We start from the raw sequence: 25543 nt of genomic DNA on the forward strand, positions 1-25543 counted from the left end.
CCACTGATTTGCTCTGTGTGACTAGGAATATCACTTAAACTCATTGTGCCTTGTTTCTTCTGATGTAAAATGGGGTAATGCCAACCTTTGAGATCTTGGGCTGAAAGGAAGTACCAACGTACACTGTGTTATTATTTTTGTTAAAATCATGGCTGAAAGGGGATCATTTTAAGGCGTTATTACAGTGATGGTCGTGCCACTTGGGAGTTTCAATTCCTCTGCTGCTGGCTGCCAAAACTCCTACCTCAGCCAGTATTTTCATTTCTGGCTTCTGATGCCCATCTTCTGTTCTGTCTAATCCTCTGCTGACTTTCCATGCTTATGTATCAGTCTTTGCTGGAGAGGCTGTTGCATGAAATGTAAAAACTGACCGGCAGGAGCCAGAACTGGAAATGCTGGGAAAGAGGCACTCTGGCAGCTGTGGGAGGTGAAGGGAGAGCACAAACAGGGATGAAGTGGAAATAAATCATGAAATTCATGAGTGCCATGCAGTCTCTGACTGACTTGCTCTTCTAATTAGTATATTTGCTAAGCAACCCAAACCTGGGCCAAGGTTTAACAATTTATATGATATCCACATAGCTAAACTATGTCGTACTGTTTATATATGTATATGCTACACTGTGTCATATAAGGAACCTGCATAACTCTTTTTTACTGAGCAAACATGACTTTCTTGGAAATGTTTGTTGGAAATCTTTGAGCTGAATTTCAGTGTGTTACCATTCTCCATGCTCAGCTTTGCTTTTGTGCTTTGTTTCCAAAAGGCTTTATCCATGTTTTTGGGAGGAGCACCTGCAGGGCCAGCAGGTACAGGTAAAACAGAGACAACCAAGGATCTGGCCAAAGCCCTGGGCTTGCTGTGTGTTGTAACAAACTGTGGAGAAGGCATGGATTTCAAAGTAAGAGTTAGAAGGTGATGTTATCTGGTAACAGGATATTGGCCATAGCACCATTATTCACAGTGCCCAGGCTAGATGTCTTGCCCTTAACTTTTGAAGAAGACCTCTTCTAATTACAAACAAGTGCCGTACAATTGAAAATGAAATATAATAAAAAAAGGTTGTTTCTTGTTTAAATTCCTGAGATGATTGGAGTTCTGGATTCTGGCTTTGCCTTGGTGCAGTGAGAATCCGTGTCTAGATGATAAGATTCCAAGCTCATTTTAGGCCACCAGCATAGGGTGAATAAGCCTAGCAATAGATCCCGGAGTGGGAAGGCAGATAAATATTCATAGGCTACATGAAGTCCTTTACAGGTGTACTGTATGCCAAAATGTGCTAGTGCTCAATGTTTTTTGGGGTGTTTTTGTTTTGTTTTCAGGCAGTCGGTAAAATTTTCTCCGGTCTTGCCCAGTGTGGGGCATGGGGATGCTTTGATGAATTTAATCGTATAGATGCTTCTGTGCTTTCAGTCATCTCTTCTCAGATCCAGACAATCCGAAATGCTCTAATGAATCAGTTGAAAACATTTCAGGTAAACACAAACACAAAAAAACCCGCAAAAACCCAAACCAAACTAAAACACTATTGAGAAAGAAGGATAGTCTTGTACTTACGGCATGAGATTGAGGGATTGTGTCATAAAATGCAATTTACTTGTGATAAACATTTCACACTTGGGTATTAAGAGTTAGGTATTTAAGTCCATATTTAGGCACTTAACTAAGTGGCCTGATTTTCGGAAATGATGAGCATTTCCCATTAACGTCTCTCTCCCTCAGTTTTTCCATCTGTAAAATGGGGATAACTACACACCTCTACCTTACATGGAGGTTGTGGGGCTTAATTTATTAAGGTTTGTAAAGCTTTTAGATCCTCAGGTAGAAGTGCAAAGCATTTTTGCCATTTTATCTTTTTAAGTCAGAGTCAATATAGTTCTGACATTTGTTTATGCTTTAGTTTGAAGGGCAGGAAATTTCCCTGGATGGACGAATGGGCATTTTTATCACCATGAATCCTGGTTATGCTGGCCGTACTGAGCTCCCTGAATCTGTAAAAGCTTTATTCAGGCCTGTGGTTGTGATTGTACCAGATCTCCAGCAAATCTGTGAAATCATGCTCTTTTCTGAAGGTTTTCTTTTGGCAAAGGTAGGGAAAGTTTACTCCAAAGTGAAGTAAAATAAAAAATGTATATGTGTGCTGTGTGGATTGGGACTTCTTTGTTATGATTCTCCGTCTTCACTTTCAAATAGGCTCTTGCCAAAAAGATGACAGTGTTATACAAGTTGGCAAGAGAACAACTTTCTAAACAGCATCATTATGATTTTGGACTGCGTGCTCTCAAGTCAGTACTAGTGATGGCTGGAGAACTGAAGAGAGGATCACCTGATCTTAATGAGGTAGACTTACTGTGTTCAGCTGAGGAGATAACCCAGTATGACTGGTGTACATTTTCATAGGTTCATTGAAATTAACACTATCTGAGGATCTGACCCACTGTATGTGGCAGTTCATTGATGGTGTCTTTGGTTGTACTGAGAATGCTGTTTGTATGTCTGCTACAGAAATACGAATGCTTTCCTGACTGTGGCATTTGTCTTCCCATTTAATGATTTACTTATTGAGCACCTCACAACATTCAGGTAACACCTCCTTGCACGCAGTGTTTACAGAAAGGGTGTGTCAATATGGGTAGGCCACTTAATCAACAAAACACAGATAAAAAGAGGGGGGGGGGGCCTGAAGGAGTACAGGTATTTTAACCCTTAGTTTGTATATATATTTTTACATATGTTTGAAGGTCTTACCTAGCGCAAGGTCCTTAAAGGTATGTGGGCACCTAACTCCCATTAGGCACCTGAATACTTTGGAGGATTTGGTCCTTAATGTTTATATCTAGGATGCAAAGGCTAGATGAATATACAGAGCTAAATTTTCAAATGTAATGCCTAAATTATGCTCACCAAATATGCGTATATGCCAGTTGTAGAACCAAAACCCATATTTGCACATGCAAAGCTGCTAATTGTACCATACCCTCCAGTACATTTGTATACCCAAATGTGGGTTTTGCAGAGTGGGTATGTTTTGTAAAGCAAGTAGGTATGATAACAGCAAGACTTCATGAATTAATTCAAGAAACAATAGGTAATTTGGGACATTCCAGCATCCATGTCTGGAAATTTGGTTCATAGAATGAAAAAAGGGAATTTAAAATCCCAGTTAAAACTGATCAGTTTGATCAGACCATGATGAAATGGCTTTTATTTCCAATAGTAATTGATGCCAAGATAATTATCTAAAGGTATCAGGGATGCAGAGTGTAAAAATCGCCAAAACTGTGTTAAAATAATTGTACAGTAGTACTATATAAATATTTTCTAAGCTATTTACACTTTTGAAAATTGGTTGACTATTTGGGGATTCTCTATTCTGTTGTCTAGGATGTGGTACTGATGAGAGCTCTCCGAGATATGAATCTTCCAAAGTTTGTGTTTGAAGATGTTCCTCTCTTCCTTGGCCTGATCTCTGATCTGTTTCCTGGCCTGGATTGCCCTCGAGTCCGCTACCCTAACTTTAACGATGCTGTAGAACAAGTGTTGGAAGAAGGTGGTTATGTCGTTTTACCAATCCAGGTAGAAGAAATGTTGAATTGTTTAAAATTATTGTTGTAAGCAGTGGGTAAGATATTCATGTAGTGTATATTTGAGTGGCCCCACTGAAGTCAGTGGAGCTATACTGGTATACACCAATTGAGGATCTGGCCCATATGAGCTTTTTATACACAGTTACCTAAGTTAATTTATATTTTTCAGGTGGATAAAGTAGTTCAAATGTATGAGACAATGTTAACTCGTCATACTACTATGGTGGTTGGACCTACTGGAGGTGGCAAGTCTGTTGTCATTAATACTTTGTGCCAGGCCCAAACCAGGTGAGCACAGAAGGAAATGTAAGGGAATCAGAATTTGAAATGGCATAGTCTGTAGGATGAATGAACTGTAGCAGTCCTGTGTGCTCATGCTGTGTTCTTCCCTAAAACTTCATCCTCCTGTAGTGTTTGCTTAGTGTGAAGTTTAACTTGGGCTGTACTGTGTCTTGTTAATAGTGTTCTTCCTGTTACCTCTCTACTTAGGCTAGGATTAGTGACAAAGGTTTATATGCTGAACCCTAAAGCCATGAGTGTGATTGAGCTGTATGGTATTCTTGACCCTACCACACGTGACTGGACAGATGGAGTTCTATCAAACATCTTCAGGGAAATCAACAAACCCACTGACAAGAAAGAGCGAAGGTAACCTCCTAAGAATTAGAAATTATATTAGCAACTTTTAGATATTCTGAATTTTACAAAGTCACTTTATTTTATGTTTAATACAAATTAGATGAACAGTCCTAAGGAAAAATGAAAGGAACATATCCAAAGGTCATGAACCAAACAATGACATTGTCCTTAGAGTTTGGTGTCCCAATCTAATTCTGTAGAGACAATAGCTTCTGCTAAAATATTACCTGTATTAGACAGTTCTTCTTTGAGTCTTTGTCCGTGTGGATCCCAGTTTTGGTGCACATGTGCCTCATACATATGAGAGATTGCATGCATTAGGTGCAGGTACACTATGAGTGGATCCACATGGACAAAACATCTTGAAAAACCACAGTTATTGATAGGTAAGGAACCATTCTTCTAAGTTTATTTTGAATTACTGGAGTGATTTTTAGATTACTTAAAATACTAGTTACCCATCTTTTCCCTTTCCAATGAATTATCTTAAACTGGGTAATAATCATGGCCTTTTATCAGATGCAAATTTAGCACATTATTAGTTATGCAATTACAACCTTGTGTAATGTACATTTGAGGGCCTTGTGCATTGTACATGTGAAGAAAGCGGCTAACAGTCTTGCTTAGCTCCTGTATAGATTTTTCTGGTTGAAAGCACTTGAAAACAGCATCTAATACACACTACGCTTGGTGAGATGTGTAATATTATTTCAATTTGACAGATGGGGAAACTAAAGCTGAATAGTTGAATGACTCTCACGAGACCACAAAGGTGGGGAAGGGATTGTGGAGCTGCTTGAGGCAGGTTGGGGAGCTCTGCCCAAGAGCTCTCTACCTCTGCCCTATTGTATACCATAACTTCCAAGTGGAGATTCAGTCCTCTCCCCATCACATGTGGTGCCACACGTTCAGTGGTTTTTTTCCCCTCCAGCATTATGTAGCTTTTTCCAAGGCGGTTATACTTTAAAGTCAATGGACTTTGGCTCAGGCCAAGGAGAACATCTTCCTATCACATGTGGGCAGGAGAACGCTGGAACCTCAGCTGGCAAGCAACCGATGAATAGAGCCTGTAGAGGTCTAGAAATCTGTTGATGTGAGCTCAGTACTCGTATTAAAGTGAATGAGAACTATGCAGATGATGAAAGGGCAAGAGAGCCCTTAAATCTCTTCCATTAGAGTTAATTCATATCCTTATCCTAAAACTGAGCTAACATCTTTGATGATGATAATACTTAAAACAGGAAATAAATTGCTATACTGTGCCTTGTTAATTTCAAAACATGAGAGAACTATTGAAGATGAACCACTGTATCTCCAATGTCTCTTTGTCTGGCATATCTACAGGTACATTTTATTTGATGGAGATGTGGATGCCCTCTGGGTGGAAAATATGAATTCTGTAATGGATGATAACAAACTGTTAACCTTGGCCAATGGGGAGCGCATCAGGCTGCAGGCTCACTGTGCTCTGTTATTTGAGGTAAGTAATGACCACATGATTTAATAACAAATAAAGGGTTCAATACATCTGGCTCTGCAGATTCTGAAAAGCAGGAGCCATGACTGCTCTTCATGGTTTTAAGTTATTTATGGCCATCATTGCGACTTTGTTTTCTAGGTTGGAGACTTACAGTATGCATCTCCTGCTACCGTATCCCGTTGTGGGATGGTCTTTGTAGATCCTAAAAACCTGAAATATAAGCCCTACTGGCAGAAATGGGTTAACCAGAGAGTAAACAAGGTAAAAAATTGCTGTTGTTGGTAAGATAATGATTTCAGGAACTGTTGTCTGAATTAAATATAGAATTGTGTATATATATGGCACCTTCACTGACTGAATTTCTTTAGAGTTCACTTGTAATGTAGATCACTGTTACCAAGTTAGATTAGAGCAGTAAGAATGTGCAAGTTGACTTTTAACTCTTTGTTGTGGAAACAAATAATATAAAAACCGAAAATCAGTGGGGAGTGCTTTCCAGAATCAAAGCCAGAAACTAACATAAGAATGAACTGATTCATATTGCAAAGTAGTGAATCCCTGACCCCTGCTTATACAATATGGTGCATGTTGCTTTGACGGGGGCTCTATATGTTATACCAAAGCATTGTCTACACTAGGAATTTACTTTGGTATAGCTACACCTCTCAGGAGTGTGAAAAATCCACACTCCTGCGAGATGCAGCTGTACCGATCTAACCCCTGGTGTAGCCCAACGCTAGGCTGATAGGAGAATTTTCTATGATCCTAGCTGCCACCTCTTGGAGAGGTAAATTACCTACTCCTACAGAAGAACCCCTCCTGTTGATGTAGGTAATGTCTTCATGAACACTACAGTGGTGCACCTGCAGCTTTTTAAGTCAAACAACTAGACAAACCCCAACATAAAGGGTAATGAAAATAACATAGAGTAATATACTCTAGGAAAAGAGTTCCATTGCCTGTTTGGAACTCTTGATGTTCCAGCCATTCACTTCACAGGTGATATGTGAACCAATAAAATTCAGGAACCGCTGCTCTAGAGTAATCCCCATGCCCTGGCTTCAACCATTATCATCAGCAATAATTATAATCCTGTAATAAACCCAGATATCCATCTTCACCACCACTGATCTTCCATAATATGCCAAATAAAAGGTATAATCTTCCAGAATAGGCATCATGATAATGTCTGATCAGTGCACATCACTATTTATGTTTCTATGTTAAAAATAAGGTTACATGTAGATAAAAAGAATAATCTATTTAAACCATATTTATAACAAGTATTCCTGTATGATGTACAAACAAATATGTGTCATCCATTGTACAGCTGATAAGAGTTGTAGTTTGAGCAGAAAGATACCAAATGCTATAGCAGAGATCCAGAGAATGGCTTTCTGTATCTGGAAGTCCCTCTTTTTATTAAGTTATTCCTGCAACATGTCCTGATCCTCTCTGGGAACTGGAGAAGCAAGAACTTTATGAATTCAGCTCAGCTCCACAAGAGTTAATTCTTGGGCTGCCTCAGTGGTCTAATGTCAATGATTTTGATTCAAAGAACGAGATCCACAGAAGGTTTAAGTTGGCATAGCTCTAGTGCCTTCAGTTGTCTGATGCAGATCTCCTCCTGTTGAGAATCTGGCCTGTAGAGTGAAGTCGTATCTCTTGAGGGAACTACATCCAGCCCTCCTCTGGTATAGGGAACATCTCTATGTCTATGTCTACACTGTGCTGCAATTTGGGCTACAGGGTGGGAATTGCAGAATGCACCAAATAGTTGTGCTCTGTCTCATGTGGATGCCACTAGCACAAGCTAGAAGATACCTCGTTTGTGTTAACAGGTCTGGATACCTTTTAGTTCATGCCCACAGCATCCAAACAGGGCAGTTAGCAGGATGCTAATGTGCTGCATTTCATACCCTCATAGTTCCAAATTGTGAGGCTGCGTAGACAAGTTCTAAGACTAGTGACAGTCGGTTAGATAGATAGCAAACTGGCTTTCAATGTTTCTATATGGCCGATGGTTTTCCTATCTCTTTTTTTCTCAGCAAGAACAAGTTGAGTTAAATCGTCTCTTTGAAAAATATGTACCATACCTTATCGATATGATTGTAGAAGGTATTGTCGATGGCAGACAAGGAGAGAAGCTGAAGACCATTGTTCCCCAAACTGATTTAAATATGGTAAGAAATAATGGGTATTGATTAAGAAAGCTTCTACAGAAGGTGAAACTGAGGCACGGAGAGGGTACGTTACTTTCCTAAATGTACCCAGCAAGCCCATGACAGCGGTGAAAGCAAAGTATTCCTCAATATGACCACTAGACAAGATGTGCCTTTATTTCCACAATAATAAAGTCAGTTGCTAACACTATTCTTTTACTATAATGAATACCTATATAAGCAGACACACACCTATACATACACAAATCATCACAACACACTTGAACATGTTGCTTTGCCCCAAAAGGGTGAAAAAAGAAGAAAAGAAAAGAAGGCATATAAAAATTCATCATAATTCTGAACTTCATCCGAACCTGTTGTTTTTGCAATTTCCTATAATAGGTGATGCAGTTGACTATGATGCTGGAAGCCTTAGTACTGCTGGAACCAGATGACCCTGATGTTCTGGAGTGCTACTTCCTGGAAGCTTTGTATTCCTCGTTAGGCGCTACCCTCCTTGACACTGGAAGAATTAAATTCGATGAAAGTATTAAACGTATTTCCTCAATGTCAACAGTTCAAGATGAACATGTCATGGCTAAACCAGGGGAACTGCCAGGTAGGATTTTATCATTTATAATTTAGTCTGGGACACTTTCCTTGTTTTAAAAGAAAATAGTGACGGAGTGGGATATGCCTGTATCAGACCATTTGTTTTGTGTGTTGTATGCAGTCTTTTACCTGTGCTGTTCCCAGATATTAGAGAGACAAGGTGGGTGAGGTAATATCTTTTATTGGACCAACTTCTGTTGGTGGGAGAGACAAGCTTTCGAGCTTGGTCACCTGAAGAGCTCTGTGTAAGCTTGAAAATTTGTCTTTCTCAGCAACAGAAGTTGGTCCAATAAAACAACAGTTTCCAACCTGGGGTGCGGGACCTCCTTGGGGGAGTGCTAAAGATTACAGGTGGTCTGTGAGGCTTCAGTAATATGGAGGTCATTTAACACCCCGAGCCCCACGCCAGCCAGATGCAACCCCCCCCCCAAGCCTCATGCTGGCCAGAGCAGAAGAGCAGTCCCCCCAGCCCCAAGCTGGCCGGGCGCCTGGCCAGAGCAGAGCAGCCTGGCCAGCCCACTAGAGCCTGCCGCCTCCATTACGTCCAGTCCACGAGGAACGGGAAGAGGCGGGGCCACACGGGGCAAGCAGTGGCGGCTGCGCCAGGGTAGGCTTAGCTTCTTACTCAGATAAGAGTAATTTATTATTATTATTTATGTAATTTAGTGTTGTTATTATTATCATTATATGTGTTTATAGCCGGGTCGGGGATGGGGTGGGGAGGGTGCATGTGTTTTACCTAGTGTTAACTGGTGGGGCTTTCGTTCAAAAAGCTTGGGAACCACTGCAATAAAAGATAGTTCCTCATCTGTCTTGTCTCTCAGATAATTTAGAAGGGTCTTCAGGGTGGAAAGGTCTTTATGCTGGAGGCCTCTCTAGCCCCTGGAGTAATTTAAGATTGGGAGGGCACAAAAGTGACTTAGAGAAACCCTAGCCCACTCCCCGGGCTGTGAGTTCTTTGTGAATTCTCTTCGCACAGAATCTCACCCTGCCCATTTATCTTAGTCAAATGATGTTTCTCCTGAAATATTCCAAGGTTCCAGATAATCTTGAATTGTTAAATAAGAAGCACATTGTGTACTGCAGGGCAGCTTCCAACTTTGTATGACTTTCACTTTGATGGGTGTCAAAAAAAGTGGATACCTTGGAGCAAACTAGTGCCTCAATACTTTCATAAGCCTGATGTGAAATTTATTGACATTCTAGGTAAGTGTGGATTCAAATATAATATTGGTGTTTCTTTATTCTAAAATGTGCTATCTATAGCCGTCTGGCAACAGCCTTAAAGTTTTACTGGAAGAGTTTTGTGGGGGTTTTTTTTGTCTGTCTTACCCATTAGAAATATTAGGCTTTGATTTCCTTCTTCACGTTGGAGGACTCCAGCAAGCTCTTAGAAGTGTTTGAATGATGACATCGTAATAGATTGTAACCTTAGAAAGCTGGGCTGGTCTACACTAGAAAATTCGATCAACCTAGCTACGTCACTGGGGATTGTGAAAAATCCACACCCGAGCAACCTAAGTCCCCATGTAGACAGTGCTACAGTGGTGCAGCTACAGCTGTGCTGTAGTATTTTAAGTGTAGACATAGCCTTATACTCAACATCCCTTGCCTCTCAGTGCCAGAGATCAGCTGTTCAGGCTCAGCTTTGTGGGATGTCATCATTTCAGTTTCTTCATGGATCTTGCCAAAACCCTTCAATAAAATGAGGAATGTTGAAAATAAATATTCGTGATACATTTTAATGTAAAGTACAAGGAAAAAAGAACACTGCCAGGCCATCCTTATATATAATAAAAAAGCAGTAGGGGATGGTTACAAAAATTAGTTTACAGTTCACCTTTTAAGGCTTGTTAGGAACCATGTTTTACATAACAATTGAAGTACAGAGTAGGGATCTGCTGAACCAAGGAAAAAAATATCAACCATAGTCTTCTGGGGCAGGCAAGCCAGGAAAAATCACAGATCCTGGCTCAATTGCCTACTCAGAGTAAAGATTAAAGTGTCATGAAATCCCATAATACAATCTCAATTGTTATTGCAAGCATAATAAAATGGTGACAAGTGAGTTGTACAGTTATGACAAAATAATGCATATAATTTTGTAATAACAATTCAGCAAGTACATGTTAACTTCACTGAAAACACAGATAAATTATATGGCCTTATATAAAGTTATCCCTAATATCTGCAATCTAGTCACACAATGCAAAATTCACCTCCACAGACCTCCAGCAAAAGGCCTTCATAAATCCCAGCTAAATCCTCAAAAATAGGGTTAAATGGAGCTTGAATGGTGCATGAGCCTTTTGCTGGATCTCTGCACAGAGGTGAATTTCATCTGTTTCAACACATAGGAATAAAGTTTCCACAATAAATGTTGTAAAGAGGGTTGTGCAATTAAGGTTGTTCATAAATACTGTTACTTATCTGCTGTTTCGGATTACACTTTCATGCAACTTTATATTAATACAGTATGGGTTTGCTCCAGCAGTGTTTACATATGCAAAACTTCCAGCTCTGCTGCATTTTAAATTGTTCTGTTATTCTTTTTGTTTTTAATAGTTCCTACTGTGGATACAACACGCACTACATGGTTATTAGAACAGATGGTAAAAATCAAACACCCTGTTGTTCTAGTTGGTGAATCTGGTACTTCTAAGACTGCAACTACACAAACCTTTCTAAAACACCTAAACCAAGACACTAATGTATGTACTCATGGATTGTGTTCTGTTTACAAAACCTGTGTCTTCCTCCTTATCATGTTGTATGTTTTTAAATAGCTGCATTTCACCCCAGAGGTGGCTGCATTTCAGTGGTGGGTGAAATAATACCTCCAGTTTAATGCCCCATTTCAATAACTGGATCTGCAGTGGTAGAGCCCTGAATCTGTGCACAGCTCCCTTGACTTTGATGATACTCCACTTGGCTGCAAGGGTCTGATTGCCAGGTTGGGGCCTAAGTATCTAAAATGTTTTGGGATCCTTCAGGATCAAAGGCATTAAATTAATGTAGTTATACTTAAATAGGAATTCAGATTTTTAAAAGGTAAAAATGTGTTTATCAAATACCCATCTTGATGTCTCATTGAACCCCCAGATTTTCTATATCAACTATATTCTAAGTGTATAGCCAAACTAGAATGGTGTTTAATGTACAGCTGGTGTGCTAGTGTCAAATGTGAAGAACATTGTCTAAAAAGTGCCATTTAAACATTTTTAAAAAACTGTTTTGATCAAGTGTTCTTCCTGTGTAGGTGCTGCTAATAATTAACTTCTCTTCTCGCACAACATCAATGGATATTCAGAGAAACTTAGAAGCAAATGTAGAGAAACGTACTAAGGATACTTATGGGCCTCCTATGGGAAAGCGCCTCCTTGTTTTCATGGATGATATGAACATGCCCAGGGTAAGCTGCCATCCTGTTTGCAATATAACAAAAAAACATGATGGGCTGCATGTTTGTGGTCCATTAATGCACAGATCCAACTAAGGTCATTATGCACACTTGGGCTTCAGCTTTATACCTTCCAATGCCTAAAGTTTGGCCCTCCTAGCACTCTGGTGTGTTTCAGGTCTATTACAGTATCACTCTTAAACTTTAAAAATGTTTCTTTTTTTGGTGGACAGACTGCTGTCCAGGGGCCTGTCTAGCTATAGGTCACAACGCTACTCACTCAAATTTGGCGTGGCCTCTCCTGTATCGTGTCAGAAGGGTAGTCAGGCCAAATTTGAGTGGCTTTGTGAGCCAGTGCACCAGGTTGCAATGCCACTCATCTAAATTTGGCCCAGTAACCCCTCCATTAGGACAGAGAGGTGACCGGGACAAATCTGCTACCTTAGGCCTATAAGAAGGGGGCATCACACTGAACTTTTGCCTATGGTGACAAATTGTCTTGAGTGGTCTCTTTTACCATGAGGATCCTTCTTCTTGCCTTTAGAAGTCATGCCACACACTGACCCACTCGCTGGCTGACAGTGGTGGGACGTGCCTTCCTTCGAACCCCGCCGTATCTCTCCAAGAGCTGGGCAGGGGTGTATGTGTGTGTCACTCATCAGTGACATGAGGTGCTTTCCCCATCTGAGCCAATCAGAATGAGTGAGGATAGTCAGTGCCCAAAGCCCTACAAAATGTCACTTAGTCGTGATAATGTTCTATTGAATATGGAGCCAATGATTTCCTGCTCAAAATGATTACAGGCGACTCATACATGCTGTAACTTAAAAATGTCGATTCTTTTATTTTACAAAGGTTGATGAATATGGCACACAGCAACCAATTGCCTTGTTGAAGTTGCTCTTGGAAAAAGGTTCCTTATATGACCGTGGTAAGGAGATGAATTGTAAGAGTCTTCGAGACCTTGGCTTTATTGCTGCCATGGGCAAAGCTGGAGGAGGTCGTAATGAAGTTGACCCTCGATTCATTTCACTCTTCAGCGTTTTCAATGTACCTTTTCCTTCTGAGGACTCTTTGCATTTGATTTATGCCTCCATCCTGAAAGGTCACACTGAGGTAATTTGAATTGATTTAAAAGGCTTAACAGGTTGTTATTTTTAAATAGACTTATCTTCCATGAAACTACAGAACTTGAAAGTGTTTCTTCTCATGATTTCCCCTCTTCCTATTTGTGGCCAATCCTTCCTTTTCAGTTTGGTGACTGTTATTAATGGGCACTCAGATACTTTCCTGGGTCTTCATTCAAGTTGGGAGAGCCTCATGCATTTGTCCAAGAGAATAATTTGGCTCCAAATAGGGAAGAATTTGCCTGTGAAGGCAAAGTGTTGTGAAACAGTAGTGAACAATAATGCCAAACTTCAGATTGTCACTATTGCAATCACTCTAAGAGATTTGGTTAGCCACCATGAGCCTCGTCCACAGATGCATTGAAATCATTGGGAGTCTTTCCATTTACTTCCATGTAGACTTTTGGATCAGGCCCCATATCGCTACTGGCCAACAGTTTTGTATATCACTTTGACTTCTTCACATTAATCATTCTGATTCATTTGAGAACCTTACATCCTCTGCTCTGCTCTTCCTGTAGTGGGCTTTTTAATGTGTTTATTGGTCTTCAGATAGTATAAATACCAAAGCATTATTAAAATCAGAAAATAAGACCCACCCTGAAGTTCTCTACAAAGTAAATAAGTGGGTTTTGTAGCTCTTCAAAGAATGTGGCTAATAAAGAGTGATCACCTTGTGCTGAATTGATATATATTGAGCAATAAACTTTTAAGCCAGAAGATAATTTATAAATTGATGCTTTTCATAGCTGTCTATAGCCAGTTACTGTTAATGCACAGAGATCTACAAAGTATTGAATATGAAAAGAAACACAGAAAATTAAATATTATCTATCAAACTGCATCACTAAGCACATTACATTGCAATTTTATATATGAGAATATTATTATTATTCATTATCCATATTGCGGTAGTGCTTAGGAGCCCCGGTCATGGATCAGGATCCCATTATGCTAGGCGCTGTACAAACACTGAACAAAAAGATGGTCCCTGACCCAAAGAGCTTCCAATCCAAGTAATAAAATAGCCAGATTAATGTAAGATGCACACATTACATTATACAATGAATTTCTGAAAAACTTTTTCTCTTGCACGGAGTTATTTTAAATGTATCAAGCAGGGGTAGAAAAGTAGGAAAGTGGAGTGTGTTTAAGTCTTGCCTTTCTTGTGTTTGCAGATTTTTAATGACTCTATAGCAATGATCGCTGACAAGATGACATTCTGTACTTTGGAACTTTATAAAGCAATAGTCCGGGACCTACCCCCGACTCCTTCCAAATTCCATTACATTTTTAATTTGCGTGATCTCTCCAGGGTCTACAATGGACTTGTTCTTACAACCCCAGAGCGGTAAGTGCAAAGAAAATGTTTAGAAAAATTGACTTCAGTAGAACTACATCCATTTATGATCTGGCCCCATGTGCAGCAGTTTGTTATCTGGAAAACAGCCACATGTAGGAGTCACATATATAAGAGATAATAAGGGTAGTGTCTGTAAAGCATCTTTAATATCATGGGGCTCTTTTTTCTTCTGTCCCATTAAGTGTTGTGGCCTTTTACTTAATAATTAAGGCCCTGATTCAGCAATCCAATACCATTCAGCAAAGTACTTGAGCACAAAATTTTAGGCCTCTACTTCAGTCAGTGGGGTTTAAGCACATGCATGTGCTTAAGTGCTTTGTTGTCTAGGACAAATTGAAGCATATGTTTAAATGTTTTGGTGAATTGGGACCTAAATGAGAACTTTTTATAGCCAAATTAACCAGTACTTTTGCCTGAACATAACAGCATTGCTGAGAATGAAGGGTAAAAGGAAAAGTGTTTTGATTCATGAGGTTTCATAGAATCATAGAATATTACAGTTGGAAGGGACCTCAGGAGGTCATCTAGTCCAACCCCCTGCTTAATCAGTGACTGGATCATGTGAAAAGCTATGTTGGTCTCTCTTTTTTTTGGGTAGGTACAAAAAGAACCAGTGCATAGATGCATTTGTGTCTCTTTTGCCTTTCAGTGGAGATACACCTCTTAATGGGGGAAAGGAGTTTAGAAAATTGACTTGTGAGATTGTTCCTGTTCACAAACACTGTAAAATATGGCCTCTGGAGACAAAATTACTCTTCCCAGTGAAAAAGGAAACAAATCCTGATTTGTTAACAATGCTGTTAACCACATGACCTTATTTGTTGAGTCCGCTGATTTGGTGCAGTCTGATCATTTAATTTTGTTATAGGTTCCAAACAGTCACACAGATGGTACGAGTCTGGAGAAATGAGTGCCTGAGAGTTTTCCATGACAGATTGATCAATGAAGTAGACAAGACACTGGTGAGTAACTTCTGCCATTGATTAGTAATCATTTAATATTAGTTCAAAACAGTAATGTTAACAACTGTTCCACTACTGTCTAGAAATCAAACTGTGGGCCTGATTCCCCACTGGGTCACTCCAGTTTTACACCAGTGTAACTGATTTAAACATAGCCCACTGATGTAAAAACCATAAAAAAGGTTAGCAACTGGGAGAATAAATGAACAAACCCAGAGAAGAACAAAAGGTCATTTAATCTGTGATTTTACTGTGATGTTACAAAATTCTGGGCATTACAGATATCAAATATATAAAACATAGCAATGGAAAACTGAATAAGGTGCTACATTTTCTTTGGCTTCTGCTAGCTTCATGAACTACTTATGCATCTACAGGAGGTCATACTAAATGATAGTGGGCCATCTAGCCTTAACCTCTATGACTCTCTGCTTCATTGGCATGCTTACCATCATCTCAATATAGTGCACAGTATTGAGTCCTGATGCTTACGAGTCCCAATCATGTGAGTTTTACCTGAGTAAGTAATAGCATCAGACCCTGAGATAAACCGGTGAAAATCAGTATTAAAAACTATGAAGTTAGACAGCTATACACTGGTGTAACTTAAGATTTTGGAAATTTTGTCTCTGCAAGGGCTGCAGGATGGGAAGTCACAATTTCTTGTGTAATACCATAAAATATTTGAATAAGAAAAAACATTTTGATGTGCTAAATCTCCTTACAGTTTGTTATGTTTACATCAATACTATATATTGTATGTATGTATAAATGCATTTATATTTATGTGCATGTGTATGTGCTGCATACAGTATGTGTCTACATTATGTATTACAAGAGTGAATTAAGTCTCGGCGACACTGGCGATATGATGTCAGAACTAACTGTAAGAGTAAAGGATGGTATGTGATTTTACCAGAATATATGACAGTGTTTTTCATAATGGGCGTATTCTGCTCTCTGTTAAATCTGTGCAGCCCACTGGCGTCAGTAGTACCTGGGCTGCTTATAGATACTGCATTGTTTTAGAGGTAAACACACAATGGTAGTAGGGTCTGATCCTGCAGATGTTGTATTCGTGCCAGTAGTCCCATTGAAATCAATCAGATAGCTGATGAGTAAGAATTTGCAGGATCAGGCCCTTCGAGTGTTCCTGAATTCAGAACTGCTTGCATCATTTTACCTGTTTGCTCTTATATACTTTAAGGTACAAGGGCATATACAAGACTTGGTTCAAGAGCATTTCAAAGATGATTTGGAGCAGGTCATGAGAGACCCTATTCTTTTTGGAGACTTCAGAATGGCACTGAATGAAGGGGAGCCTCGTGTTTATGAAGACGTCCAAGACTATGATGCAGCAAAAGCTCTCTTTCAGGTATAGTGCTTTACCCAGCATCTGTGTATGAGTCTGTCTGTGTGAACTAATAGGGTATGTCTACACTGCAATTAAAAACCCGTGCTGGCCCGTACCAGCTGACTCGGGCTAAGGAGCTTGGGTTAATGGCCTGTATAATTGTGGTGGAGACATTTGGGCTCAGGTTTGGAGTCTGGGCTCTAGGGCCCTGCGAGGTGGGAGGGTCCCAGAGCTCGGGATGCAGCCTAAACCCGAATGTCTACACCACTGCAATTAAACTGCCCTTTAGCCCAAGCCTTGTGAGCTCTAGTCACTGGCAAAAGCCAGCGTGGGTTTTTAATTGCAGTGTGGACATACCCGTAGTTGACAACAGCCTGCCCTTTAGGTGAGTGTGGCTATTAACATGGATGGACTAGATAAATAGTTCTCAGTCTTTTTTCATTTGTGGATCTCTAAAAATTTTTGAATGGAGGAGCGGACCCCTTTGGAAATTTCCAATGGTGGAGCGGACCCCTTTGGAAATCTATTGTCTGTGTATACAGGTGAATTCTGTTCAGTCAGTTTTCAGTCTTAGGGCTGGTCTACACTTACCGACAAATTCGGTGTCAGTCGATAGGAGATATGCAAGCTACAAAGAGTAGCTTGCATATCTTATGTTGACTCCCTGAAGTCCATTCTGTGTGCCGTCTCCACTACTCTGTGCCAACGGGAAATGCGTACCCATTGACGCAGCATTACTCTTTTTCCAGAGGTGGTTTTATTAAATCGACTTCCAGATCGATTGAGCGGGTCTTCACTTCCACTCAATCAAACCAGATAAATCGATCTAACAGCAGCAAATTTGCCGCCATCAGTGCAGACATAGCCTTAGTCTTTCACAGACACCAGACAGTCACAGGTTGAGAACCACTGGACTAGATGACCTCTTGAGGTTCCTTCCAGGCCTACATTTCTATGATTCGATGACACCTCTGGTGCTTTCATGCTCTGACAATTTTCCAGACTAAAATCTAAAAAAAATAGTGTTCACTACATTTAATCTTTATTCTTTCTGACATTTAATTAAAACCTAAGTTGGAGACATTCTGGGCTCAGATGCAGTATATAATTCAAGTTCTATGAATGTGAGTTTAGTTCATTTTAAGGGACACTGTCAACTGAAAACTCACATTTCAGTCTGAAATTTTCCACCTTTTGTGACAAGTAACAGCTGAGAGCAATTAAACTGAAAAGGATTAGAGAGAAAAAAGCATTTCCCTCTATTTTATCAGTTTGTTTACTTTGTACATGTGACTTTGCTTTGCATATAACCATTTTCACTCTTTCCTCATTGAGTTGCAGTTTCCTCTGTTGTTTGTGTGAGTCTTTCACATAGGAAGAGGGGAGAGAAAAACATTTTACATATAGGAAAATGCTGATTGTAAATCAACAAAAATTAGCAGGGCGATTCAAGAACAGGCATAGGTAACTCAGGCCTGATTTACACTGCTGCCGGCGGTCGATGGGAAATCCGCAAGCTACATACCGTTGACTTACTAACGTTGCCGTACTGCAGCGTCTTCACTGTGCTGCGTCGATGGGAGACGCCCTCTGGTTGACATAGCCTTACTCCTTTGCAGAGGTGGATTAATCGTGTCAATCAGACAGCACTTTTGGGATCAATTGAGTGGGTTTTCACAGCCCGCTCAATTGATCCCACTGCATCGATCCCCACGAAGCCAGCAGTGTAGACACACATTCACTTTAACTCAGTTTAACTCAATTTTGGACTAGATTTTCTGTTGGTACTCTTTTAAACAAATTTATCCAAGAGATTGGAACATTTCCAATGGAAATAAATAGTGCCCGTTTTTCATAATAATGCATTGCGGGCTTTTGTTTGTTCTTTGTGTGAAGTAAACTTGTTTGGAAACATTAAGTAGTCTATTCAGACCTTGTTATGCACATATAATTTCCACTGATGCTAGGTTTGGGTATGAAATAATAGAAATCAATGAACATCTATTCCATCAACTGAAGAAATTCTAAATTCTAAAATATTTCTGATAATTTATTTTTTCTCAGGGTTGTAATGTGTAATAATGCTTCTATATAAATTGTTATTACATTATGTTTGTTTATTAACCTTTTCAGGATTTCACATTTTTGTTGCTAGCTGTCTAAAAATTTGTTTTACAGGAGATTCTTGAAGAGTACAATGAAGTTAATACAAAAATGAATCTGGTGCTTTTTGATGATGCCTTGGAGCATTTAACCCGTGTACATCGCATCATACGAATGGATCGTGGCCATGCCCTGCTCGTAGGAGTGGGGGGCTCAGGAAAACAGTCCCTTGCGAGACTGGCTGCTTATACAGCTGGATGTGAGGTCTGTGGGATTGTACATTTTCACTGAAAGGGGTTGAGGACAGACAAATGGCAAGCGGTCCCTAAATTGAGTAGAGGCTTCTAGGCGAGGACACAGAAATTAAGCCTGATACAGCCAATGAGGGAAAATGAGTGAGATCGAAATCAGGGTAGCAGCTGCTCTCTGGGATGATTGAAAGGGGTGAGGTGAGCATTAGGCGGCTGGAGTTAGGAGGTTGCACTGATTTGGGGTGGGAGATTATGAGGGCTTGGATCTGGGTGCTGGTGATTGGGAGCAGAAAGCATGGTGGGTTTTGGAGATCTAAGTGAAAAATCAGTAGCATTTAGCTACTACTATTGTTATTTATCTGTAGTGCAGTAGTTCTCAGAGGCACCAGCAAGACCTCATTTGCCCAGTGATGTACAAAAATTTAAATGAGATGGTGGGGAAACAAAGGAGTGGGAGGAGTCCAAAATGATTTTGAGGTTCTGAGTCTGGAGCATTGTGGGAATGGAATAGTTTCAAGAGAATACAGAGCAGTAAATATTTTGTCCCCTTTTTACTTTCACATTATATGTTTACTAGTTATGGGACCAAACCACAACCCTCGGTCTAAACCCTGGGGAAGATGAGTTCCAGATTCAAAATCACATTGTGGACCCATCTCTACAATATTCTGTGTCTTTCAAGTGCATTTTTATGTTGCATTATTAGGTGTTTGAAATCGTTCTGAGTCGAGGATATGGAGAGAATAATTTCCGTGAAGACTTGAAAACATTGTATACAAAGCTTGGTATTGAAAACAAGTCAATGATTTTCCTGTTTACAGATGCCCATGTGGCAGAAGAGGGTTTCCTGGAACTCATCAACAATATGTTAACTTCAGGTGATCCAGGAAGATGGATTGCTAATCAGTAAATAGTTGTGCTACACAATCAAAAATGCACCTTTGCTTGAGCCACCAGACAAATGTAGCTTTTAAATATTAGTGTTTCCTATTCGTACTGTGTCCTCTGATGCTGGAGTTCATGTTTCAGCCTGAGGAAAAAAACACTGTTGCTTTAAATATTACCTGAAATAATCTTGGCTTTGGTTATAGATTTTCTGCATCCCCACATGGCCATATGCATACATCTGAATAGATTTAGTGGGCTAGAAAAAAGGTTATTTTGCCCTGGCCATGGTGCTTGACCCAGAATTCTCAAACTGTTCCCTAGAGTGGACTACATCTTAATAGCGATATTGTCTCATGGGCATCTTTGACCCCATTCACAATCCTGAGGGATGCATCCTCTCTCATTGGCAATTGAATAACATCCCTGTGGAAACTACAGCAAATGCTTGCATGGAAAAGTACATCTTAAGATGTATTTTTAGCATATTTTAATGCTTGTAGGAGCTGAAATGAGAAGGAGCCAACACAATGTGACTGTCCTCACTCCATAAACCACCACCAAGTGCTCTGTGGACCATCAGTGCTCCAAGTCTACAGTTTGAGAATCTCTATTATACAGATCTCACCTAACCTCTTTCTTGTGTTCTCTTCCCTTGTCTCCCCTGTGTGTCAATCTGTCTGCGTGTCTCACCCTGTCCTGATGTCTGTCTGTATCACTTGTTAAATACATAGAGTAGCCATTTGTTTGTGATGGTTAAAATGTGGATTGATAGTTGTTTTCACTGGTTATGTTTTATATGCAAATCTAATGAAGCATGCATTTTAATTTTTCACATGCATGTGACCAAAATAATTTTTAAATACATTTTATTTCACATTATCATAAGCACCGATAAATTACTTCACACCTATATATTGTTTCCAGTGTTGTAGCCATGTTGGTCCCAGGATATCAGAGAGATGAGGTAGTGAGGTAATATTTTTTATTGAACCCAACTTCCATTGGTGAAAGAAACAAGCTTTCAAGGTACACAGAGAGCTATGTGTAAGCTCGAACCAGCTTCTGTTGGTGAAAAAGACAGTGTTTTCAGTTATGATGGTTTATATGTTTGAAACCTAAACAAAAATGAAGTAATTATTCCTCACAACACCCGTGTAAGATATGAAGGTACCATAAGTATTGTCCCTATTTTCTGGCTGGGGATACTGAAACACAGAGTGGTTAATTAAGTGATTTGTTCAAAGCCACTAAGAGTAATTTTTGCTGAGCCAATTTTAGAAGTCAGGAATTTGGGCCTATACTCATTCACTTAGGCCATGGTGCCTCTTTGCCATATTGACCGTATTCTGTGACTCCTCTGTCTTTACATGATAGGAATTGTCCCAGCACTTTTTCCAGATGATGAAAAAGACTCCATACTAAGTCAGGTTGGAGATGAAGCTATTAAAGCTGGAGTGGGACCTGCTAAAGAAAGTGTCTGGCAGTATTTTGTAAATAAGAGTGCAAACAACCTTCACATTGTCCTTGGGATGTCACCAGTTGGTGATACCCTGAGAACGCGTTGCAGAAATTTCCCAGGTCTGTATATTAAATTTAACACTTCAGTGTGTGGTCCACGTGTATCTGTGGGATACAGGTCTGCAGTAGTTTTTTATGTAGAAGTTCTCCAGGGGGTGTGTGCAGATATCTGACAAGCAAGCAGCTAAACTGCATCAAGGCAAACATACAGCATAGTGCAGTTCATTATTAAGAACTTGCACAGTTCGTTACCACACATAAACGGAGATTATTGATTGACATTTACAGGGTCAGTTTATATTTGGGTCAAACAGCTAACAATTGGTTAATCGACTTCTTTGAGCCAGAAATGTACAATAAATGGCCTGTCTATTTTGCAGCATTTAATCTCTGTGTTAGAGTAGCTCTCAAATTGTCTCCATCCTCTGGTATGGTATTTGTAGAGAAAAGTGGGCTTGTGGGTGGCTGTGAAAATAAGAGAAGTTTTATTGCATCCTGTACTAAAGAACAATGCACTGAGTTAGAATAGAGAGCAGGCCTGGACACAGGGCATGCTGTTCATTATTTGATATTGAAATAGAGGGATTGACTTACGGGTAAGCATCTTTGCTGAAAGTACCAGACAAATGTACTAATTAAGGTTTTGATCCTGCAAACACACGTGAGTAAAGTTAAGCATATGCATGTTTGCAGGTTCAGGGGTTAATACGGAAGATGGATGGTTTTGCTGACAATATTCATTTATTTTAAGGTCTTGTCAACAATACTGGTATTGACTGGTTCTTGCCCTGGCCCCCACAAGCCTTGTACGCAGTTGCCAAGTCCTTCTTAGGTGAGTAAAATATCAGGGGTTTTTAGTCTTCAAACTCATGGTGTATCCAGTGGTATCAAGAAAAACACCTCTTACTTTAAGATATTGTAAGGCTCTTTATTTGCTCTTATATTAGGGATGCTTCTTGTGTCTACACTAGCGGTGTAACAAGTAAAAAAAAAAAACATTTACTGAGATATGTCTCTTCCCCAAATATATTTTTAAGTTTGCTAAAATTCCAACTGAAACAAGAAAGCTGACAGTTCTGCATTAGATCATCTTCTACCTGGGTAAGAGAAATCAAGCACCTCCACAAACATTAGCAGGATGTTTGCAGTCCTCTGCACAAAGTTCAGTGACAAGGATCATGTTTTCACTTCAAGACAGATCCCCTTTTGGGGTTCTTAAATGAACTTGGTTTAGAGGTTGAGGATGGGATTTTTAGAAGCTCGGATCCCAGACTTGCTCTCCGAAGGCACTTAAGCCCTTCTGAAAATCCCATCCAGAGGCAGTAAAAAGTAGCAGATGTACAAGGGAGTACAGGAGCTGGCTGCAAGGAGAATGGAAAAGGATGTGGGAGATTTAGTTACGAAACTGTATTACCTAGAACAGTGGTTTTCAACCTTTTTGCATTTGCAAACTCCTAAAAAATTTCGAATGGAGATGTGGACCCTTTTGGAAATCTTAGCCATAGTCGGTAGACCACAGGTTGAAGAACAATGATCTAGAATCATTCTCATTCACTCCTTGCTGCTACGAAGGCAGACATCAAAGACCTGATGTATCGAAACATGGCTCTGAAGTCATTCCAGCTACCCATAGGAGGTCCACAAGAAGTATTTGATTCTTAAACCTGAAGAGATCCTGGTTTTTAAACCTCAACAGATCTGGTTGTGTTGGTCTTGGATTGCAGTGGACTATCTGCTCAATCTTACACTCTCACATCTACCACTTCTTGTCCTTCGTTGTTTAGATGGTGAGTTGTGTTAGGCTAGAAAAGAATTGATAGTTGGAAGATAATACATTGTGTTATAATGCAAAGACCTGAGCTCAATATGACCGTGGGTGTTTATATTGCAGACCCTACAAAACTCAAATTTGCGGCCTCCTTCAGAGTGTGTGGGGGTTTGCGGGGAAAGAATATTTTTTAAATATACTGGCAAAGTTAAGAGAACTCCCACGCCTTGAGGCAGCATAGTTTAGTGCTCTGAGCAGGAGACCAGCTGTCACAACTTCTGGGTTCTATTCTTAACTCTGCCACTGACTTTTCTTTGTCCTGGGGCAAGTCATTTAACTTCTCTGTGCTTTAGTTTCCCTATCTGTAAAATGGGGATAAATGAAACTTAGCATCCTTTTAAACGGCTCTGATATGTTTTGTTTTTCATATCCTCTTTTTAGGGGAAAATCCATTGATTCCAGCAGAGCACACAGAGTTTGTGATTGAACACATTGTCATGGTGCACGAATCTGTAGGGAATTTCAGTAAAAAATTCCTACAAAAGCTGAGACGCAGCAACTATGTTACACCAAAGAATTTTCTTGATTTCATTAATACTTACTCAAAATTGCTGGAAGAGAAAAATCAGTTCATTTTAGGTAAGGTTTTCTCTTTTTAAGACCGTATATGATTTAAAGGATTTAAACAGACTCATTTCACACTGCAAGTCTGTGCAAAAGAAATCAGATAATACAACTCAGATACCCCCAAACGAATGTTACCTGAAATAATGGGCTTTTCCCTGAGTGACACTTTTTCTTTATCTGAACCTGAGCCAGAATGCCCTATTCAAACATCCCTGAGCTCTGGGAGAGTCTGGATATGGATTTGAACTTGGTGGCTCAGACTCAGTTCAGGGTTCTATAGAGATGCCTGTGTGGCATGTGCATTCTTCCTCTAGGAACAGTTAGCTGTATTCTGGTGGATGCTGAAATGTGCCCAGTGCATTGAAATTTCATCGATGTACAGTCAGGGCTGGTTCTGCAGAGTCACAGCAAATGTGCCACAGGGGAGAAGGGGACGTAGGTTAGCCAAGCTCTGCAACTCCTGAGCTGATGCTGTAACTGAGGGATTGAAATGGGGAAAAGCTCTCCTGCTGAACTCCTTACGATTTTACTCTCTCAGCAGGAGGACTGACCAAGGAGCCTGGGCTCTTTGGAGGCCCACGATAACTTGTGACCCTGCAAAAATAGCAAAGGAGGCCTGCTGCAGTTTTAAGAAAAGGACTGATTTCTGTGACTACAGAATAGGACACATTTTAAATAATGATGTCTGTCACTATATGATAGCTCCATTAATCACTAACATTTCCCTCTCTTTTTCACTAAGCACAATGCAAACGTCTGGAAGGAGGATTAGCTAAACTAAAGGAAGCTACTGTTCAGTTGGATGAACTAAATGAGAAACTTGCAGAGCAGAAGATTGTATTAGCTGAAAAATCAGCTGCCTGTGAGGCCTTGTTACAAGAGATCGCAACCAACACAGCAATAGGCAAGTATTTAAAGCTTCCGTCATATCCCACAAGCTAAGATGGATTGGGCCAGGTCATTTGGCTGGGAGATTCTTGAATGCAGGTCAGTAGGTGTCATATCGTACTTAGCACAAGAGTAGGACTGTTGACCTTTGTTTCCTGACCAAATTCCAACCTGTTCAATTGCAGTCTGCCTATTGCAACTTCCATTGCAGTTTCAAGTAGCTACTGTGTTCTTCTTCACATCCCACCCCCAACAGTGGGAGAAACTGTGAGAAAAGACCCTGGCAGCAAGGAGAGTTTTGTGGCGACAGCACGTGGGAAGGCAGTGGGAGTGGATGTGTCAGGAATCAGAAAGGGATTTGTGAGCTGTTAACCCTCTGAAAGAGGAGACACAGCCAGGAAGAAGAGAGTAGAAGAGGAGATTGTGTTCTGTTTTTCTTATTGCTAGCATTCCAGAACCTATCTGTGAGGAGAAGAGTACTGTGAATAGCAGTGACCTAGCACCAAGGGAGTTAATAGTGATCTAGAGATAGCGCTAGTTTCTGACTTTAGGCCATGTGCACTTTACCGGTTTGTTAGCTAGATACAAATCTTAGTAAGCCATTTACTGTATTCTGCCTTTCACACTTTTTAGCTGAGGAGAAGAAAAAATTGGCTGAAGAAAAAGCCATGGAGATAGAAGAACAGAATAAAGTCATTGCTGTGGAAAAGAAGGATGCTGAGACGGCCCTGGCTGAGGCCATGCCTATTTTAGAAGCTGCTAAACTGGAGCTGCAGAAGCTTGACAAGTCTGATGTCACAGAGATTAGGTGAT

General features: G+C 40.1%; 1 protein-coding gene across 1 annotated transcript in view; it reads left to right on the top strand.

Annotated features, from left to right (window-relative positions):
• Positions 1-25543, top strand: part of DNAH10 (dynein axonemal heavy chain 10) — a 94084-nt gene that overhangs the window by 35953 nt on the left and 32588 nt on the right. Inside the window, exons 33-57 of the mRNA XM_067539936.1 lie at positions 768-902; positions 1324-1476; positions 1902-2090; positions 2195-2341; positions 3386-3577; positions 3758-3876; positions 4078-4236; positions 5572-5707; positions 5846-5968; positions 7756-7890; positions 8272-8488; positions 9568-9687; positions 11047-11192; positions 11741-11893; positions 12737-12997; positions 14187-14359; positions 15240-15333; positions 16541-16708; positions 18866-19054; positions 19748-19919; positions 21304-21507; positions 22199-22279; positions 23657-23854; positions 24585-24746; positions 25364-25538. Of these exons, the coding sequence (XP_067396037.1) occupies positions 768-902; positions 1324-1476; positions 1902-2090; positions 2195-2341; positions 3386-3577; positions 3758-3876; positions 4078-4236; positions 5572-5707; positions 5846-5968; positions 7756-7890; positions 8272-8488; positions 9568-9687; positions 11047-11192; positions 11741-11893; positions 12737-12997; positions 14187-14359; positions 15240-15333; positions 16541-16708; positions 18866-19054; positions 19748-19919; positions 21304-21507; positions 22199-22279; positions 23657-23854; positions 24585-24746; positions 25364-25538 (4001 nt within the window). The remainder of the gene's footprint in view (positions 1-767; positions 903-1323; positions 1477-1901; positions 2091-2194; positions 2342-3385; positions 3578-3757; positions 3877-4077; positions 4237-5571; positions 5708-5845; positions 5969-7755; positions 7891-8271; positions 8489-9567; positions 9688-11046; positions 11193-11740; positions 11894-12736; positions 12998-14186; positions 14360-15239; positions 15334-16540; positions 16709-18865; positions 19055-19747; positions 19920-21303; positions 21508-22198; positions 22280-23656; positions 23855-24584; positions 24747-25363; positions 25539-25543) is intronic.

Source organism: Emydura macquarii, unplaced genomic scaffold (genome assembly GCF_026122565.2).
Source record: "Emydura macquarii macquarii isolate MOO-44397 ecotype Brisbane River unplaced genomic scaffold, CSIRO-AGI_Emac_v2 contig_554, whole genome shotgun sequence".
In the NCBI taxonomy this organism is placed as follows: Eukaryota; Metazoa; Chordata; order Testudines; family Chelidae; genus Emydura; species Emydura macquarii.